At 46.4% G+C, this 20,517-nt stretch overlaps 1 protein-coding gene across 4 annotated transcripts; it reads left to right on the forward strand.

Moving 5' to 3' along the window:
• The first annotated feature begins 4,994 nt into the window (after positions 1 to 4,994).
• On the forward strand, positions 4,995 to 18,148 carry ZNF3 (zinc finger protein 3). 4 transcript variants are annotated; one of them, XM_082431281.1, is made up of 7 exons: positions 6,612 to 6,745; positions 7,305 to 7,415; positions 7,886 to 8,014; positions 10,361 to 10,497; positions 12,106 to 12,197; positions 12,488 to 12,614; positions 14,312 to 18,148. In XM_082431281.1, exons 4-7 carry the CDS (start codon positions 10,443 to 10,445, stop codon positions 15,379 to 15,381), a joined length of 1,344 nt encoding a protein of 447 aa, XP_082287407.1. In that variant the 5' UTR covers positions 6,612 to 6,745; positions 7,305 to 7,415; positions 7,886 to 8,014; positions 10,361 to 10,442; the 3' UTR covers positions 15,382 to 18,148. The 4 variants fall into 4 exon arrangements, with proteins under 4 accessions (XP_082287406.1, XP_082287407.1, XP_082287408.1 ...); XM_082431282.1 differs by having other exon boundaries at positions 6,640 to 6,745; positions 7,270 to 7,415; XM_082431283.1 differs by having other exon boundaries at positions 6,641 to 6,745; positions 7,341 to 7,415.
• The last annotated feature ends 2,369 nt before the right edge of the window (positions 18,149 to 20,517 follow it).

Genomic DNA, 20,517 nt, shown 5'->3' on the forward strand with positions numbered 1-20,517 from the left:
GGATTTGCTTCAAAATAATCAGGAGGAGGATGAGTGGGACTGCAGATGAAACAAGATTGGTACCTATTGATAACTGATCGACTTATCATAATTCTCTGCAAAAAAATTGTATATAAACTGAAATTTAATTACAGTTTTCTATGAACATAAGGCTTTAAGTATTTTAAAAAATTTATCCTGGATTGGGTTATCATGATAAGTAGGACTTCACAATTGATCAAAATAGAAATGTACAACAGGGACTTCCCTGGTGGTCCAGTGGTTAAGAATCCACCTTGCAATGCAGACGACTTGGGTTCTATCCCTGGTTGGGGAACTAAGATCCCACATGCCACAGAGCAACTAAGCCCTTGTGCCCTAGAGCCCGAGTGCCACAACTACTGAGCCCCCTTGCTCTGGAGCCTACGCACCTGCTGCAACTAATGACCCTGCGTGTCACAACTAGAGAGAAGCCCGTGCACCACAACAAAAGATCCTGTATGCCGCAACTAAGACCCGATGCAGCCAAAACTTAAATAAATATTTAAAAAAAGAAAAGAAATGTATAACAAATCTGATCTATGAGTAACAAAAAGTTATTTTTATTAGAGTTTATCTCAGTGAGATACAGGGAACTGTCTTGTTTTTCTCAATAGATGGGCATTACTTATTACCGGAATGAAATATTATGTCTATTACTACTTTTGGGGGTTTTTTTGTTTTTTTAATAGATCTTTATCGGGGTATAACTGCTTCACAATACTGTGTTAGTTTCTGTTCTACACCAAAGTGAATCAGCCATATGCATACACATGTCCCCATATCCCCTCCCTCTGGAGCCTCCCTCCCATCCTCCCTATCCCACCCCTCTAGGTCATCGCAAAGCACGGAGCTGATCGCCCTGCTACTTTTGTTTTTTAATTTAATTAATTAATTTATTTATTTAGGCCGTGCCCCACACAGCTTGTGGGATCTTAGTTCCCCGACCAGGGATGGAACCTGGGCCCCGGCAGTGAAACCGCCGAGTCCTAACCACTGGACTGCCAGGGAATTCCCTACTTAAGTGAGATGAGTGGTGAAAGCAATATAGTTATAGCAATGTCAATTTTATCTGCCAAAATCATATTGTGATCTATCACCAGCGATGGCCTTGTCCTCCTCTCATTTTTTTTGGAGGGAAATAATAGGAAATCACTTGAATCACAAAGGATTTATTCACCTACTCGATATTGGCAGCAAGATTCCCAATGAATACTTTTGTTTGGTACCCCAGAAGTTTTGGGGTACCAAGAAAAAGAATAAAATACCTAGGAATAAACCTACCTAAGGAGGCAAAAGACTTGTATTCAGAAAACTATAAAACAGTGATGAAAGAAATCAAAGATGACATAAACGGATGGAGAAATACACCATGTTCTTGGATTGGAAGAATCAATATTGTGAAAATGACTAAACTACCCAAAGCAATCTACAGATTCAATGCAATCCCTATCAAACTACCAATGGCATTCTTCACAGAATTAGAACAAAATAGTTAACAATTTGTATAGAAACACAAAAGACCCCAAATAGCCAAAGCAATCCTGAGAAAGAAAAACAGAGCTGGGGGAATCAGGCTCCCTGACTTCAAACTATACTACAAAGCTACAGTAATCAAGACAGTATGGTACTGGCACAAAAACAGAAATATAGACAAATGGTACAAGATAGAAAGCCCAGAGGTAAACCCACGCACATATGGTCACCTAATTTATGACAAAGGAGGCAAGAACATACAATGGAGAAAAGACAGCCTCTTCAATAAGTGGTGCTGGGAAAACTGGACAGCTATATGTAAAAGAATGAAATTAGAACACTACCTAACACCATACACAAAAAATAAACTCCAAATGGATTAAAGACCTAAATGTAAGGCCAGACACTATAAAACTCTTAGAGGAAAACATAGGAAAAATGCTCTTTGACATAAACCACAGCAAGATCTTTTTTGACCCACCTCCTAGAGTAATGAAAATAAAAACAAAAATAAACAAATGGGACCTAATGAAACTTAAAAGCTTTTGCACAGCAAAGGAAACCATAAACAAGACGAAAAGACAACCCTCAGAATGGGAGAAAATATTTGCCAATGAAGCAAAGGACAAAGGATTAATCTCCAAAATATACAGACAGCTCATGGAGCTAAATATCAAAAAAACAAACAACTCAGTTAAAAAATGGGTGGAAGACCTAAATAGACATTTCACCAAAGAAGACATACAGATGGCCAAGAGGCACATGAAAAGATGCTCAACATCACTAGTTATTAGAGAAATGCAAATCAAAACTACAGTGAGGTATCACCTCACACCAGTCAGAATAGCCATCATCAAAAATCTACAAACAATATATGCTGGAGAGGATGTGGAGAAAAGGGAACCCTTTTGCACTGTTGGTGAGAATGTAAATTGATACAGCCACTATGGAGAACAGTATGGAGGTTCCTTAAAAAACTAAAAATAGAACTACCATATGAACCAGCAATCCCACTACTGGGCATATACCCTGAGAAAACCATAATCCAAAAGCACACATGTACCCCAATGTTCATTGCAGCACTATTTACAATAGCCAGGACATGGAAGCAACCTAAATGTCCAAGTACAAATGAATGGATAAAGAAGATGTGGTACATATATACAATGGAATATTACTCAGCCATAAAAAGGAACGAAATTGGGTCATTTGTAGAGATGTGGATGGACCTAGAGTCTGTTATACAGAGTGAAGTAAGCCAGAAAAAGAAAAGCAAGTATCATATATTAACGCATATATATGGAATCTAGAAAAATGGTACAGATGAACCTATGTGTAGGGCAGGAATACAGACGCAGACGTAGAGAACGGATGTGTGGACATAGTGGGGGAAGGAGAGGGTGGGACAAATTGGGAGATTAGGATTGACATATATACACTACCATGTGTAAAATAGCTAGTGGGAACCTGCTGTATAGCACAGGGGGCTCAGCTTGGTGCTCTGTGACCACCTACATGGGTGGGATGGGTGGGGGGTAGGAGGGAGGGCCAAGAGGGAGGGGATGTAGGTATACATATAGCTGATTCACTTCATTGTACAGCAGAAACTAACACAACATTGTAAAGCAATTTTACTCCAATAATAAAAAATATATATTGGCCGCAAGGTTCCCAAAGAATCCTTTTGTTTGGTACCCCAGAAGTTTTGACCCTGAGGGAAATGTACCATTGCAAGATTTGGGGGTGAGAAGCCTGACTATCTTCTGCCAGGTTGGGAAGGCGACCGAGAAAGAGGGTGCCCTGGCCACTGGGATGCTTTCCAGGAGAGCAGTTTTAAACGTGAACAGATAGAAAATAAGGATCTGGGGCAAACATGGCACTGAAAGCTGTGGGGACTGTGCAGGGCCGAGGTCTGCAGTCTGTGCATCGTCTCTGTCGCCGTGGCACACTGGCCCGGCTCTGCTGTCGGGTCGTAAATTCACAGACAAACATGAATGGGTAACAACAGAAAACGGTGTGGGAACCGAGGGAATTAGCAATTTTGCACAGAAAGCTTTGGGAGATGTTGTTTACTGTAGTCTGCCTGAAGTTGGGACAAAATTGAACAAACGAGGAATTTGGTGCTTTAGAAAGTATGAAAGCTGCTAGTGAACTCCACTCTCCTCTATCAGGAGATGTAACAGAAATGAATGAAGCTCTAGCAGAAAATCCAGGACTTGTCAACAGATCTTGTTATGAAGATGGTTGGCTGATCAAGATGACATTCAGTAATGCTTCAGAACTAGATGACCTAATGAGTGAAGAAGCATATGAGAAATACATAAAATCTATTGAGGAGTGAAAATGGAACCCCTAAATAAACTAGTTTGAAACAAGTTAAAAAAAAAAAGAAAGCAGGATCTGGGAATTGATTCTTTCAGAACTGGCTGTGTCCTCACACTCTTTGGGAAGATTTGTGTGTTCTCCACCCTCCCCCTTCCCTATGCCCCCTCCCCCAGGTCCTCATATCCTTGTCTGAAAACGGCTACAGTCTGACATGAGACCCACATACGGCCACCAGTACCCTTCCTTCTATGGACCTCTGATAAGGCTTATTATTTTTAAAATGAAATTAATATTTTTACTGCTTCATCAAGGACATTCTTAAATGAAACTGGATTTTTAACAAAACTATGAATGCATGGCAATGAAGAATGTAATAGTTCAGTTTTGTGCCATTACCTGAATTTATGCTAAGGCATTAGCAGTTTCACCCACCATTACTTTTGTAGTATCACTGCAAAGTCAACACAGTGAAAAAGACAAAAAAATCTATCTTATGAAAACGGTTTTGACCTCCCAGACCACCTGGTCACAGGGACCCACACAGGTCCACAGAACATACTTTGAAAACTGCTCAAAATTAGATACTTCAAAGATAAGATAATGTTACAAATAATATCATACCAGAAGATTCGAGATTTTAGATGAAACAGATAAATTCATAGAAGAAATTAACTTACCAAATCTGATTCAAGAGGAAATAGAGATATGAAAAATTCTAAGCCAAATTCTAGGCTTCTGTGGAAGTCTCTTCTGAGATACAGAACAAGATAGATACAATTTTGTTCTAATCTGTTTGCAAAGCCACAGCTGCAGCTTACTTTAGGACAAATGGACTGTTTCATGATTTTAATATTTATTTATTTATTTGGCTGCGCTGGGTCTTAGTTGTGGCATGTGGGATCTAGTTCCCTGACCAGGGATGGAACCCGGGCCCCCTGCATTGGGAGGGCAGAGCCTTAGCCACCGGACCACCAGGGAAGTCCCATGGCATCACTTCTTAATGGTCATTTCGTTGGCCCCAGGTGACAGGAGGGGGCAGGGCGGGGACGGGTGGGGGCCCCCGGGCTCCAGCCAGGTCAGGAACTTCCTACTCAGAGCCGATCAAGCCTCAGCAGCTGTGCTTACCAAGGCTTACATTTTTTACTCTATTTTTTCCCCTTTCTTTTAGATTAAAGCTATATGGAAATTTAAATGTTTTCTTCCCCACCTTGACGGACTGCCTTGGGTATCCCCTCCGTGACTCATGGCACTTCTAAGTCCACAGACTCAAGAAAAGCATTAATAGCAGGGCTTTTGAGAACTTGCTGGGAATTAAACCAGGCGGCTGCAAACTGACTTCTAGGCCGCAGAGTAATAGAGTTGATCGTATTGACGGTGCTGGGACTCTAAGAGCTGTTTCCTGAAGGCTGTCACTAGGTGAACGTTTACAAAACATACAATCCCACTTTGAGGAGCACCACTCTGCTCCACCCTTCCCTCCTCCCCTTGCCACTGCCTCCGCCTTCATCTCTGTTCTTGTCCTGGAGAGAGGAGTGGAAGAATAAGGTACTGAGAAGAGGAAAAGAAAAAAATGCCTTTGTGAGCGGGGGAACTGAGACTACTGAACGGCTTGGCTATTCCGAGTATGTGCTCAGATTCTCACTGGGCTCTGGAAGGACTGGAGATGGGTCACACACCCGCACCTCTCAGGCCACCCTCAGGTTTTGTTACTGTGAGTTGTTCTCATACCTCGGGAGCTTTGCCCTGGCTGCTGCCTGTGCAGATAACACTCTCTCTTCCCCTCACCAGCCTGCATCACTGCTGGAAAGTCTTCTCACCTCCGGACAGGGTCCTGCTCTTCATCACCTTTTCTTAGCACTTATCGTATTTTCTTGGAATTGATTAGATTACTGTCCTTAGAGTGAAGTCCCAGAAGAGTAAGGTCTGTTACATTGCAGAGCTGAATGGGTGCGCTATAAATACTGGAGGCAGTAAAAATTGAGATCAACTGCGAGGCAGGGCCATAAGGGAAATCAGGAGATCACAAGAGTTCATTTTGTATATCATCTGAAAGACTTGATTCTCTCACTACCAGGATTCCTCCTGTGAGGGCATAAAAGTGAGTGAACCTGAGTGAGCCACGAAGCCTCGCTCCTCATTCCCTCAAGCATTTCACATGTCTCACACCTTCTTCACAGTGATGGGGCTTCACCAGTTTTCTACGATCTGAATGGATCTACATCGGTAACTTCCCTGTCTTTTCTGCTCGCTTGCCTTGTACAGGTTTTGTCCTCACGTGAACTCTCTGATGGGCCGGAATGTTTTCTTCAGATTTTAGTAATTTAAAGGAGGCATTTTTACATGAAACAAACACAAAACTTGGTTTGTTTGGAAGCATAAACTTGGTTTATTTGGAAACTTCAAGTAAGGGTGAATGTTCTATATTGAATCCTTCCAGCGTCCTCCTGTTTGCTGCGTGTCGGCTTGGGACTCCGCTCCCTCGGACACGGTGAGTAATGCTCGGCCCTCGGCGGCCCCGCGGGAGACCACGTGGGAGCGCAGCCAGGACCCACTCAGCCCCCTGCGCCCCGCCTCCCGCGCCCCGGCCGAGCATGAGCCCTGACGACCAGGTGCGCGGCGCCCCACCCGGCCTGGCCAGCAGGGGGCGCGGCTGGCGGTGCGGCAGGCCTGGAGTGTCGCGTCGGTGCTGGGGCCCTGAGCCCAATCAGCAAACCACCGAGAGGAGAAGACCTTCCATTTTCCTAGAGGGAACAAGTGGATGTGGGGGGACCGGGGGAGGTGGGGGTGGCGGTGAAAGGACAGACCCGGAAGCGAAACGGAGGGAACTTCCGTTCTTTGTTCTGTCCCCGGTGTGTGGGTCTGTGACAGGGTCCGACGGGGCCTGGTCGGTGTCCGGCCCCCCAAATCTCCCGTCCCTGCCCCCAGGGTGAGTCCGGCCGCCCCCGGGGCTCGCGGTGGGACGGAGGCAGTGGTCGTCGGGGAAGGGGTGGTGTCCGTGCCGCTGCGGCCCGCGGGGTCCCCAGGCCCGCCCCGGGTAGGGTGCCGGGAGGCTCTGGTCCTGACTCCGCTTCCCCAGGGACCCCGCCCCCCAGCAGGCCCTGCGTCGCGGGAGGAAAGGGGCTGCGGTTATGGTTCTGTGACAGCGCCCAACTCGAGTACTTTGAAGTTCTGGTATGGCTGGATAGGCGTTCCTCTCTTTAAAACAGCTGATGACAACGACCCTAACTTGGTCGTTCCCCGAGACGCTTTCATTTGATGTTAACAGTTAGTCATCCGCGCCCGCGGCACGAGAGAGGGTCGATTTTTCACTGGGCTGGGTCTGAGGACCAGAGAATGAGGAGTTCAACGAAGTGTGCGCAGTTAAAACTATTCAGATTCCAGAATAATCCCTTTGGCGCCCAGTAAATCGAGTCTTTTTCGTAGAGTGGTACAACTGTGTCCCATTTCCAGTTGTAATAGATCCCTGATTTGATTCGCTTTTCAAGTGGGACTGAACACCGACCGGTGTTTCCATTCTGAAGGGCACGTGTAAACTCCAGGAGAGGATAAGCAGGATGCTGAACCTGAAGTATGGGGGATAATTAGAGGAACTGAAGGTATTTATCCCCAAGAAGAGAAGTTTGTGGAGTGGGCATCATTTGGTTTCAGGTGTTTGGTGGAGAATTGTGTGGAAGGAGAAGATTCTATCGTTGAAGCTCCATAGGGCACTAAGCCTCTGAGAGGTGAAGGTCCAAGGGGCAGGTTTTTAGTTTACCATCCGAAGACCTCTCTAATGGCTAAGCTGTGCAGCAATGGGGCAGACTCCCTGCTGAAGCAGCTGAGAGTGTCTAGCAAGTTAGCTGCCAGAACCTTAGGAACTTGAGAAGGTGTTTGTTGCCCTGGGTGGGAGGTTGACCTGGAGAACCTTGACTTCTGTTTTAGCTCTAAGGGTGCAACACAAATACCAGTTGTGGTCTTAATCAGTATTTATTAGCATATGTTCCCTCTCTTTTCCTCTTATCTCTAAATATCTAGATTAGAAGTGAAGTTTACATAAACATTTAAAATGCCTTTTTTTTTTCCTTAGTCCTACAGCATTGGCATCAACTAAAGTCAGAATTCCCAAGAACTTGAACAGAGGCTGCCAAGTTCCCAATAATTGCTACTCTGGCCTTTTACAGACCAACTCCAGAGAAAGAAGGAAAGAATCCAGGAGGTAAAGCTTTCCATGACTTGTTCTCACTGCCAGGTCATCTTTCCCAGTCCCCAGGAGCACTCCAGAGAGTGGGGTTGGCAGTGGAGCAGGGGAAGGGCCCTGCCAGGACCTGAAGCTCTGGGGGCACAATGGAGGTTTTTCTTTCTATGAGAAACATTGTTTACTGATCCAGACACCAGGGACTTGTTCTCAACAATATCCGTTTGAGCTCCAGCTTTGGTTAACCCAGCTGGGAGGAGGGAGTGTTGCTTTCTTCTCCGGAGTCAGAGCCTCTGACTTTCCCTTCCTTTGTAAAGGAGAGTTTAGACTGAGAGCGGATTTGTTGGGGGTGCCTGCTTATAACCAATCCTGGAGATTGTAAAGTTCGTTGACAGAAAAAGATGGCTGGCTCTGAGAAAGAGTTGAAGGGCCCCAGCCAAGAGGGTGATGGTGGCAAGAGGGTGTGTCACCTTGATTGTCAGTGGGTCTGGCTTATGCCTGATTCATTGCTTTTCACTGTGTAATGGCACTGGTGATGGGCCTTCTACATCCCCTTGCTGCCCAAAGAATAGAGTTCTCTGAACTCTGAGTGACTCTCAGGGCCCCTCCCCTTTCTATGCCTTAATGTGAATGCAATAGTCTGTAATGATGAAGCGAATACGTTTTGCATTGCTGATTTTCTTACTCCTTTCAGTAGTGCTTTGCATTGTTCATTGGCACTCAACAAATGTTTGTTACAAGAGCAAATGAACAAAGAGGGAGGCAGACAAAATCCAGGGGTTTTCCCTGTTCTTGCCTCAGTGTAAGGATGCTCTGGCGGCTGCCGCACCTATTTTCCATCTGTTGATTCTTGCCACAGCGTTCAGTTGTGAAAAACAAACTTGTACTTGAGATCCAAACCTTAGTCTAGGTACTAACGTTACATCTTATTCCCTGGAGCCACAGAGCACAGCAACCAGGGAGTGGGGACCTTAGGAGGGACAAAAATGGAGTAATAAATAATCTTATGCTTTTTAAAAAGCATTGATTCTTGCTTCAGGGACTTACATCCTGATCCAAGGAAATCTCTTATGAGAGAAGGGAGACAAAAAAGAAGGTTGGCTGCTACCTTCTCGGGGAGAGGAAACACAGCAACTGGGGCTAGTCTGTCAGAACCTGGCGAATATATACACCCACCCCTGTGACGAGACGACACACGGACCACAAAAAGGGACTGAATCCTTCAATAACATCCCACCTTTGACTGAGACTGGAAGCAGAAAACTTATTATTATTATTTTTTTGGCCACACCGCACAGCTTGTGGGGTATCAGTTCCCTGACCAAGGATTGAACCCAGGCCACAGCAGTGAAAGCGTCGAATCCTAACCACTAGATTGCCAGGGAGTTCCTGAATTTATCTTAATTTAATAGATCTGAGCTATTTGCCCTGGTTCTGTGAGACAGGTATTGTTTCCTCAGGGTTTTTAAATTAAGACAGAACTTATGGAAACTCCCCACAGTCTCTGTTATTTGGGTGCTTTTTCATGGTCCCTCTTCCTCTAAGGATAGCATCTACATTTAATATAACAGCTAGAAACCTACCACAGTAAGTTTTTTTTCTTCTACCAATTCTAACATTTATGAGGGTTTTTTAAAAAAAAATCTGTATAGGGCTTCCCTGGTGGCGCAGTGGTTAAGAACCTGCCTGCCAATGCAGGGGACACGGGTTCGAGCCCTGGTCCCGGAAGATCCCACATGCTGTGGAGCAACTAAGCCCGTGCGCCACAACTACTGAGCCTGCGCTCTAGGGTCTGCGAGCCACAACTACTGAGCCCGCACACTACAACTACTGAAGCCCGTGCGCCTACAGCCCATGCTCCGCAATAAGAGAAGCCACCGCAATGAGAAGCCCGCACACCGCAATGAAGAGTAGCCCCGCGCGCCTCAACTAGAGAAAAGCCCGCGTGCAGCAACAAAGACCCAGTGCAGCCAAAAATAAAATAAAAAATCTGTATACATTAGCTTTATCCATTATTCCAACTATTTTTAAAAGTTGATATGATACTTACATTTTGCAGTCTGTGTGTAACACTTTTTCACTTTAATATTTTTCATTTGAGTAGTTGCTTCATATTTCATTCTGCTAATGGCATCATTTGGCAACCGTGTTCCCCATTTTTGTTGTTAGAAATATCACTCAGTGTTGGGGGGGAGCCTAAAGTGGGATGTGGTCCAGGAACTTTGGCCTTTGACCTAAAAGGCTAATCCCAGTTGCTGCATTTCCTCTTTGCTGCTCTGGTACTGACTGAAATGCTAGTTCCCCTCTGTCTGTATTCAAGAGGGTTTTTAAAAATTATCTTTGAACCTTGAACTTTTCCTTCTACAGTGCTTCCTCATTCTCATTCAAAACCTGCTTCCTGCTGACTCTGCAAATAGGAGACCAGAGATCCGAGCTTCAAGCCCGACCCATGGAAACTCAGGCTGATCGAGTATCTCAGGAACCTCAGGCCCTGCTTGAGAGTGGTAAGGAATCAGGGTTCCCTCGTCTTTTTATTCAGCCATTCAGCAATCACCTGTTGAAATCCCTCATTCACCAAGTGCTGGGCTAAATTCTGGAATCCAGACTGGATAGGACATAGTCCTTGCCTTTCACTAGCTCCCCGCCTAGCGGGGAAAGGCGGAATGAAGCCATTAGTTAAGTATAGCTTGGAACTTCCCTGGTGGCGCAGTGGATAAGACTCCATGCTCCCAATGCAGGGGGTCTGGGTCGATCCTTGGTCAGGGAACTAGAGTCCGCATGCCACAGCTAAGAAGTCCGCATGCCGCAACTAAAGATCCCGCATGCCGCAACAAAGACCTGGCGGAGCCAAAATAAATAAATGTTTTTAAAAAAAAAGAATTACAGGAAAAGATATATGATCAAGCACAGAAACAGGAAACATTTGTAGTGTGTAGATTTGATCTGGGGATAGAGAAAAAAGAGAAGAGTTGTGGGCATTGTGTCTTCAGTCAGGGCTGGGATGAAGCCCGTTTTCCTCTGGTCAAGAATTTTGTCCAGGGGCTTCCCTGGTGGTGCAGTGGTTGAGAATCTGCCTGCCAATGCAGGGGACACGGGTTCGAGCCCTGGTCTGGGAAGATCCCACATGCCGCGGAGCAACTAGGCCCGTGAGCCACAACTACTGAGCCTGAGCGTCTGGAGCCTGTGCTCCGCAACAAGAGAGGCCGCGATGGTGAGAGGCCTGCGCACCGCGATGAAGAGTGGCCCCTGCTCGCCACAATTAGAGAAAGCCCTCGCACAGAAATGAAGACCCAACACAGCCAAAAATAATTAATTAATTAATTAATTAATTAATTAAAAAAACATGCTCTGAGATTAAAAAAAAAAAAAAAATTTTGTCCAGGAGTTTTTTTTTTTTTTTTTTTTTTTTTTTTTTTTTTTTTAAATTTTATTTATTTATTTATTTATTTATGGCTGTGTTGGGTCTTCGTTTCTGTGTGAGGGCTTCCTCTAGTTGCGGCAAGTGGGGGCCACTCTTCATCGCGGTGCGCAGGCCTCTCACTATCGTGGCCTCTCCCGTTGCGGAGCGCAGGCTCCAGACGCGCAGGCTCAGCAATTGTGGCTCACGGGCTTAGTCGCTCCGTGGCATGTGGGATCTTCCCAGACCAGGGCTCGAACCCGTGTCCCCTGCATTGGCAGGCAGATTCTCAACCACTGCGCCACCAGGGAAGCCCTTGTCCAGGAGTTTGAGATGTGGAGAATGACGGAAAGGACATGAACAGGATAGCTTGTGTTCTGGCCAGGCTTGGGAGGATGGACGAGAATACGCTAATCACTAACAGTAGTTCTGGGCAGATGTCATGGATAGTAGAATGACTGGAAAGAAAGAAAGGCACCTGGGGCAGACCAGAGAGCCTGGGTCACCAGGGCTTTGGGCGTCTTTCCTCAGGCAGGAAGGCCCACGCTGAGTGTGCCGGCCGTAAGCGTAAGCACCTTCCGTAGCTGCAGAAGGAGTGCACTTAGAAATGTAAGAGGGGGTGGGTCCTTGGTTGTCCCAGGACCTGTGAGATTTCTGTAGGTCGAGAGGCTCGAGTGCAGATCGACTGACTCATGGACCCTTTAACTGTCCTCAGCTCTTCCTTCCTCAAAAGTTCCTGCATTTTCCGACAAGGACAGTCTGGGGGATGAGATGTTGGCAGCTGCACTGCTAAAGGCCAAGGCCCAGGTAAGCTGTGCTTTTCTTTATCCTCCTTTCCCTTCCCATTTTGCAGGAGTTTTTTGTGTAGCAACATCCCATTCAGTGCCCTAAACTATGATTCCCTCTGTCAGGACTGTGGGCGTTTCCTGCTAAACAGTGGAACTTCACTTTATCTCAGACTCTCTTCTCTCCTCCTCCACCCTGACCTCCTCTCCCACTTCCCAATATGCGTTATTCAGCCCCATCCCGAATTAGCTTTTGGCTCTGCCAGTCCCATCCCTCAGCCTGAAATTGCACGGGAGAACATGTTGTTTCAGGAGTTGGTGACCTTTGAGGACGTGGCTGTGTATTTCATCCGGAAGGAGTGGAAGCGTTTGGAGCCTGCTCAGCGGGACCTCTACAGGGATGTGATGCTGGAGAATTACGGGAACGTGTTCTCCCTGGGTAAGGAGCGATGCTTCCTCAGTAAAACTCCCTTGCCATTTCTCTGCTTCCTTGTTTGCTAGTAATAGTTGAGTCACTGAAAATCATTAGCTAAGGACTGACTTAGTCTCAGAAAATTCTAACAATAGTAGCAACTCCCATTTGTACAGTAATTTGCAGTTCATAAAGAGTGTTCATAGATATTCTCTCATTTAATCCTCACCATGATGCAGCTATTGAGGTAGCCAGAATTAGCCTCATTTTATAGGTGAGGAAAGAGAGGTCAGAGGTCTTAAATGCTTTGCACACAGTCATATTGCTAGTGACGGGCAGGACTCGAGCCCTGGCCTTTTAATTCTATCCTCCTTTTTAAATCTGGCACTTTTTTCCATGTTATTCTTAGGACTTAACATTAACATATAACCCAGAGATTTTCCCGAAAGATTACATATTGGGGTGAGGTACTGCTCAGTGCCCAAGTGAACATTCTGGAACTCTGTCTAGCTCCTCCCCTTCTCTGTCGGACTTCCTTTAGGGATCTGTTGATTTGTGGATGGACCTAGTGTAACTGCTGCTCTTGTAGAAATTTCAGCTTGTGTTAGGGAGCAGTTAGCTTCTTAACCTGTCGTCTGTGGACTCTTCATTCCTTTACCCTCACCTGCTTTCAGTGAGGACATTCTCCTGGGCAAGGCCAGGGGGTCTTCCTGACTCCCATTTGAGAACTCCCCATGCATTTCCTCTCTGTCCCCTGCAGATCCTGGGTCTGGGATTGAGCTCTGGGGCCATTTGGTATGAACAGGATAAACCTTGTCCCATGTCTTTCCCTGTGAGCAGGATTCCCATTTCTGAATTTTGACATGATCTCTGGGCTGGAGTGAGAGGAAGAGCCGAGGGTCCTGGGTTTGAAGGGCACTGAGCAGAGAGGTCCTGAGAGGTACCTGTTCAGGTGAGGGAGATACAGCTCTTTCTGTCCCTAACACTCACTGCCCTGCCTTTACTCTTAAAATGTTGACAGATTAAAAATGTTAACAGTCTGGACCCTTTACCCTTGTCCTCTGTGCCTGAAGTTCCCTTAGAAACCCCAGAGCAGTGAAAATAGAGAAGGCAAACCTGGAAACTGTTGACATAGCCTCACATCGTAGCACAGCTTTCTAGGCCTGGGGCCCAGAGATGGACTGACCTTTGTCTCAGGCCTGTTTCCATAGACTTGGCATATAGTTGCCACGACTACAGACCCGAGTGTCCTTTTCTCCTGGGGCTACAGGGTTTCACCCTTATCGTTTTGTATTCATCACCTTCCCACTTTTCTCCACACCATCTGTGGTTAGTTTCTTGTACCTGCTCCCCACTTCATCCTCTAACTGTTCTGCAGTCACCATTTCCCAGGTTATCTTCAGTCTCTGACCTCTAGGACTTTGTCACTTCATTAAACCGTATGTCCTGTCTCTTCTGTTTTTGGTTCCCTGCCTCTGCCTGATCCAACTTTCTCTACACTTCCACCTCTTTTCTCGATTTTCCTGCCTGCCTTTCTCCTTCCCTGTTTCCTTGGCCCAGTTCTCTTATTCTGCCTTAGCTACATACAGCCTGGGTAGGCCTCTTTGCACACAGATAAGAGGCATGTGCTTTTAGCCTCTGAACATTATGTGATTATACTGTCTCTGGTTTTGATTCTTTTTCCCACAAAGAACAAGTGACATTTGTGTTTTGTATTGTGCCAGATGGTGAGACCAGAACTGAACATGGTCCAGAAATTTCTGAAGATACAGGATCACACGGGGTACTATTGGGAAGATTCCAAAAGGATATTTCTCAGGGTCTTAAGTTTGAAGAAGCCTATGAACAAGAAGTCAGTCTGAAGAGGCAGCTGGGCAGCTCCTCTGGAGAAAGACTGAATAGGAAGATACAGGATTTTGGTCAAGTGACAGTTGAGGAAAAGCGAACCCCCATGGGAGAGAGAAGTGAGAAATACAGCGATCTGGGGAACAGCTTCACTGTGAGTTCCAACCTTATTTCCCAGCAGAGACTTCCTGTGGGAGACAGACCCCATAAGTGTGATGAATGTAGCAAGAGCTTTAATCGAACTTCAGACCTTATTCAGCATCAGAGAATCCACACCGGGGAGAAACCCTATGAATGTAGTGAGTGTGGGAAGGCCTTCAGCCAGAGCTCACATCTTATTCAGCATCAGAGGATCCACACTGGGGAGAAACCTTACGAATGTAACGACTGTGGGAAGACCTTCAGTTGCAGCTCTGCTCTCATTCTCCACCGGAGGATCCACACTGGAGAGAAACCCTATGAATGTAATGAGTGTGGGAAAACCTTTAGCTGGAGCTCCACCCTCACTCACCACCAGAGAATCCACACTGGAGAGAAACCCTATGCTTGTAACGAGTGTGGGAAGGCCTTCAGCAGGAGCTCCACCCTTATTCATCATCAGAGAATCCACACTGGAGAGAAGCCCTATGAATGTAACGAGTGTGGGAAGGCCTTCAGCCAGAGCTCACACCTCTATCAGCACCAGAGGATCCACACTGGAGAGAAGCCCTATGAATGTATGGAATGTGGAGGGAAGTTTACCTATAGCTCAGGCCTTATTCAGCATCAAAGAATCCACACGGGGGAGAATCCCTATGAATGTAGTGAGTGTGGGAAAGCCTTTAGGTACAGCTCAGCTCTTGTTCGCCACCAGAGAATTCACACTGGAGAGAAGCCTTTGAATGTAATGGGAGTGAGCAAAAGTTCTCTCCGAGTTACTGCTGAATTAAATATCAGAGAGTCTACGTGAAAGAGAGCCACACACCTGTTTTCCTCACTTCCTCTGAGTTTCAAGAGCTCCTGCCTTACTATATAAGTATGAACAATTTGGGACGTGTCCCTTCCGACTCCATCCTTTCGCCTTAGAGAATGGGGCATATTGGGCAAATCATCGTGGCACAGTGGTTAGCAACCTAGTCAGTTTTCCCAGGAATGACACCAGCCTTGAAAAATTAGGGTGCAAGCAGCAGATTAAGTGCTGGGAGTAGAGGGAAGCTCTGGGACCAGTCTCCTTCCATTTGGGAAGGGAGTTTGCACTAGACCATTTTTCTCACACCATTTCCAAGGTGGGGATGGAAGCACAATAGGAATAAAATTCCAAGGATTCCTCTAATTGGAGTCAGCATAGTCAGCACAGAAGAAAGTGGAAAGAATGTTCTGGGTCGTGTTTTTGCTAGAAAGGGGAAATGGAGGCTGTATTTCAAAGCCACTGCTTCTAATCCAGCTTTAAATTTTGATAAGGAATGTGCTATTTTGTTTCATGACTTCATTAATTATGGGAATCTGGTGCTGAGGGATTTGTTATTTTGTTGGGCATGGGGGAAGACCCCAAGAGAGGTTTTCTGTAGTGACTGTATATCCTTCAGGGCTCTTGGAGCAGCAAGACCAAGTTTCCAAGAGCAGTCTGACGATTTGGGTGGAGAACTCACTCTTCCCTTTTGTGACGGTGAGTCTAACATGAGGGAAAGGATCAAAAGCATTTAGCACTGGCCTCTGTCTCGTTCCCTCCCCTCTCCCTCTTCCTCCTGCCACTCCTGTGATGGAAAGTGATTTAATCTAAACCCCTAGCAACTAAGGACACTTAGGATCTCGCTCAGCCAGCTTGCCCTGCCCTCTGATACCGATGACCTCTGACATCTGGCCCCAGCAGCCCGACCTCTCCCGACCCCACCTCTGACTTCAACAGCCAAGTGTGAATGCAGAGAGCACAGCCCAGAGGAGGAAGCTCGGGCCTGAGCCTGGCATCAGGGCTCCTTGCTGGCTTAGGATGGAGCTCCCCGAGTTTTCCCAGCGGAAGGGATGACCTTTCATTATATTTTCCAAATCCTCATCCTGTCGCATAAATGAAATGCACTATTAAACAGAATAGTTTTTCAGAAGGACAGATGGAGTGTGTTTTTGTGCAGGGGCCAAATTTATTTCGGTTTAAACTAGAAACATTAGTGACTGTAAATGGAATCTTTAAAAATTAATCTTTAAAACTTTTTACAGACAGCCATTTCTCTTCTAGTCTCAAATCCGTGACCTCTCTCCCTTGACTCTGTCCTTTCCTCTGCACACTGCCACAGACTATCTCATTTACACAGCCACTTACACATTCGTACCCACCTTTAGGATTTCATGTGCTGCGTGGCGTTCTATGTTGCACGATACTTAACACCAGCAACCAAAACTAGAAAGGTGTTTCTGAGTATGGGGTTCTTGACAAGAGCATACTTGGATGTTGGGTAACAGTAGGCATATTGAGGGAATTCCCTAGTGGCCCAGTGGTTGGGACTCAGTGCTCTCATTGCCAGGGCCCCGGGTTCCATCCCTGGTTGGGGAACTAAGATCCCGCAAGCAGCGTGGCTTGGCCAAAAATCGCCCCCCCCAAAAAAACCCAATAGGCATATTGAGATTTCTTGGTTTGGCTCTTGGTGGGAGGCTACAGTCATGGAGAAGGCTGAGATGAAAGTCTGATGGAAAAGACGAGGAAATGTCTGGAACTCTGACATCTGAAAAATTTTGGATCATATATTGTGACTGACTACCTAATATGTTTTTAATTTCTTAAAACTACCATGAAACATCATTTTTGGCTCTTCTTTGACACCCACCACAGACTTGAGATTGACCGAGTGTAGACCATGAACTATCATAGCAGGGTCACGAGGCTGCTTGTTAGTAATGCAGGTGTCTGAGCCCCAAGTCAGACCTATAAAGTATAATTCCTGAGGGTAGAGCCTAAACATTTACACTGAGAAGGAAGAAACAGTAAGGAAATGGAGGACATTTCTAAGAGATAAACCTGAGCTAGGCCTTGTAAGACCCGTGTGTAAAGGAGAGGAGGTTCCAGGCAGGACAGTTCGGGGTGGGCCTGAGCCTGGCTGCTCGTGTGCAGGTTCAACTGCGAAGCTCTGGGAAAGACCCCTGAACAGGTAGAACTGCGGGGTGATGGACGGTCACTGCACAGCAGGGCTCAGCCTTCTGACCACCCCCCGACCCCGACCCCTACCCCTACCCCTACCCCGACCCCGACCCCTACCCCTACCCCGACCCCTACCCCTGGAAGCCTTTGTGACACTCCTCAGAGTATCTCAGGGGGGGGCCCTGAGACTGAGCAGGGCCATTATGTGAAAAATATGTTTTTTAAAAAATATCTTTGAGGGCTTCCCTGGTGGCACAGTGGTTAAGAATTGGCCTGCCAATGCAGGGGACACGGGTTCAAGCCCTGGTCTGGGAAGATCCCACATGCCGTGGAGCAACTAAGCCCATGAGCCACAACTACTGAGCCTGCGCTCTAGAGCCTGCAAGGCACAGCTACTGAGCCCGTGTGCCACAACTACTGAAGCCCGCGTGCCTAGAGTCCGTGCTCCACAACAAGAGAAGCCACCGCAATGAGAAGCCCACGCAACCACAACACAGAGTAGCCCCCGCTTGCGACAACTAGAGAAAGCCCGTGCGCAGCAACGGAGACCCAATGCAGCCAAAAATAAACAAACAAATAAATAAATAAATTTATAAAAATATCTTTGAAACAGCTACAACATCTGATTCACCTGATTCTCCTGATTGTTCATTCCTTTTTCTCCTAATGATTCCTCTTTTCTCAGTCCCTAATTGAGCATTCCTTAATGTTCAGTCACCGTATCGGTGGTCTCTTCCTATGCCATTATCCTTGGAACCCATTTATTCCCATGGCTTCGACTGTTAACCTCTATTCAATTAAAGTGAATCTGCACATGGGGTACTGATCACTCTCAAGCTCCAGTCTCGGGTCTCTAGCAGACTGCGGGGCATTTACACTTGGTTCTTGCTAGAACTGGACTTTACAAGGAAGTGCACAGAGGGGCCTGAGAAAAGGTTCGGGAGCCTGAATAAGGTTTGCTCAAGCAAAGAATCTTTGTCACATCGTATAGCAAGATGAGAACAAGGCCCCAAACACACCCTACATCCTGCCCGTGAGGTGGTTCACGCGCGGTGTGCCCACGTCCTGCTCCAGCTCCTTACCTCCAGCCAGTGAAAATCAGAGTCCAAGAGGGCGTGTTTCAAGGCGGTCTTCAACCTCCACTCAGTGCAGACACTAAACAATAGCATCCTGGGCGGACGGCTCTCGGGTCTCTGTGATGGTCTCTTTAGGGATGGGAGGCTTGTGGTTACCCCAGGCAAAAGCAGGTGATTCCACTGTTGAGCTTTCTGACTGCTGGAAATTAAGTTGCGCTGCATGCCGCCTCCTTGTAAGATTCTGCCTTCCACGGTTAGCTTTGCCTTCTCACCTGTGGAGTGATTCCGAAGAATATTATCAGTCCTAGCAAAAGCAATTTCCTTCCTGATGCCCCCGCCCACCCCAAGTCACGCCTGTCCGAGCTCCAACTGAAATAATTCTGAGAGAGGATGTTAAGTTTCCAAGCAGAGGAAAAGCCTGGTTTTACCTGAACACTGCAGCTGACAGGAATGTGAGCCACGGGGTGGTGGTGGAGAAGAACATCTTAACAAACTGTTCCTTTTTAATTAAAAGATTGTTTTTAAAAGCTCCCCAAAGACATTTCCTTTTTTTTTCATTTTCATAAATTGTTTATAGAGCTTAAGGTTTTTTTCCACTTCAAAAAATAAAAAGAAAGCCCAGTCAGGTACATTATTTTTTTTTTTATTTTTATTTATTTTTTTACAACCTTGTCTTTATTTATTTATTTATTTTTTAACATCTTTATTGGAGTGTAATTGCTTTACAATGGTGTGCTAATTTCTGCCTTACAACAAAGTGAATCAGCTACACATACACACACATCCCCAGGTACATTATTTAAAATATATCAACAATGAAGAACTTGAAGATTTTTTAAATGAGTCCAAATTCCCATGGACCATTTTCTGCATACGCAGATAAACATGGTCGCCAGAGTGGTTTCTCGGGAATGACAGAGGACTCAGTACCTTCCTCCACAGCACAGTTTCCCTCGTGTATCCCCTCCTCTGGTTGCTGAGAGCATCAACTTCCCAGTCAGCCAAGCCCCGAACCCGGGCCTCGTTCTGGCTGCGCTGCTGCCCTCCATCTCCTCACCCTTCACGTCTCTCCCTGTCCTGCCTGGCCCATTCCTGGGACTTCTGCATTGGCCTAGGCCGTCTCTGACTTGTTCCCAGACTTTGGCACCAGCCTTACAGTAGGTCTCTTCGCTCCCAAAGTCCCCTCCAACCATTTGTCCTGCTATGAGTGAGTCATCGCTCCTAAATGCTAACTGGCTGACAGCACGTCCAAGCCTTCCAGGGGCCCCTTCTCAGCCCCCAGGTTGAAGTCCAAATTCTTCATCACAACACAGGGCTTTTCACTTCCTGGCCCTGCCTACTTCCCCATCCCCCCTCCTAGCACCCCTCTCACCCCAGCACCCACCCTCCTGCCCTCCCGTACACACTATACTGGAGCGATGCACAACTACAGTGACAGCGGCGCAGACGCTATTTAATGCCCCGGTGCCTTTGCACATGCTAGGTAATGCCCTTCCCTGCCTCGTCCACCTAACAAACTCCTATTCATCTTTGAAAACCTCCTCGTATGTAAGCTTCACCTTGTCCGTGGGGTCTTTCCAGGGTGTGGGGGACGGCACCTTCCACCCCCACCGAGTACATCATTTCCTTGAGCTGCCTCTGCATCTTATACACATGTTCATCATTGTGTTCATCTCCCCGCTCCTCCATCTTTTACTTGTTTGCTCATACCTCTGACTCCCTCACTATGGTGGGGGGTTTTCCTGCGTTTTCACACTTTTCTACCATAAATAAGTATGGCGTTCATAATCAGAAAAAAATATACCAAGAAAAAGAGAAAAGTAGTAAGAAGGAACAGCCATGGAGCACTTCTAATGTGTCAGGCATTGTTCTAAGCATTTTATCTGGTAACTCATTTAATCCT

This window comes from Balaenoptera physalus, assembly GCF_965194825.1.
Source record: "Balaenoptera physalus genome assembly, chromosome: 16".
NCBI classification, from domain to species: Eukaryota; Metazoa; Chordata; class Mammalia; order Artiodactyla; family Balaenopteridae; genus Balaenoptera; species Balaenoptera physalus.

Bases quoted from the DNA above. Each gene is read 5' to 3' on its own strand.
- ZNF3 (XM_082431280.1), top strand. From the start codon at position 6,315: ATGCTCGGCCCTCGGCGGCCCCGCGGGAGACCACGTGGGAGCGCAGCC. The intron at 12,198-12,487 runs GTAAGCTGTGCT...ATGTTGTTTCAG, and splicing joins TGCTAAAGGCCAAGGCCCAG to GAGTTGGTGACCTTTGAGGA. The intron at 12,615-14,311 runs GTAAGGAGCGAT...GTATTGTGCCAG, and splicing joins CGGGAACGTGTTCTCCCTGG to ATGGTGAGACCAGAACTGAA.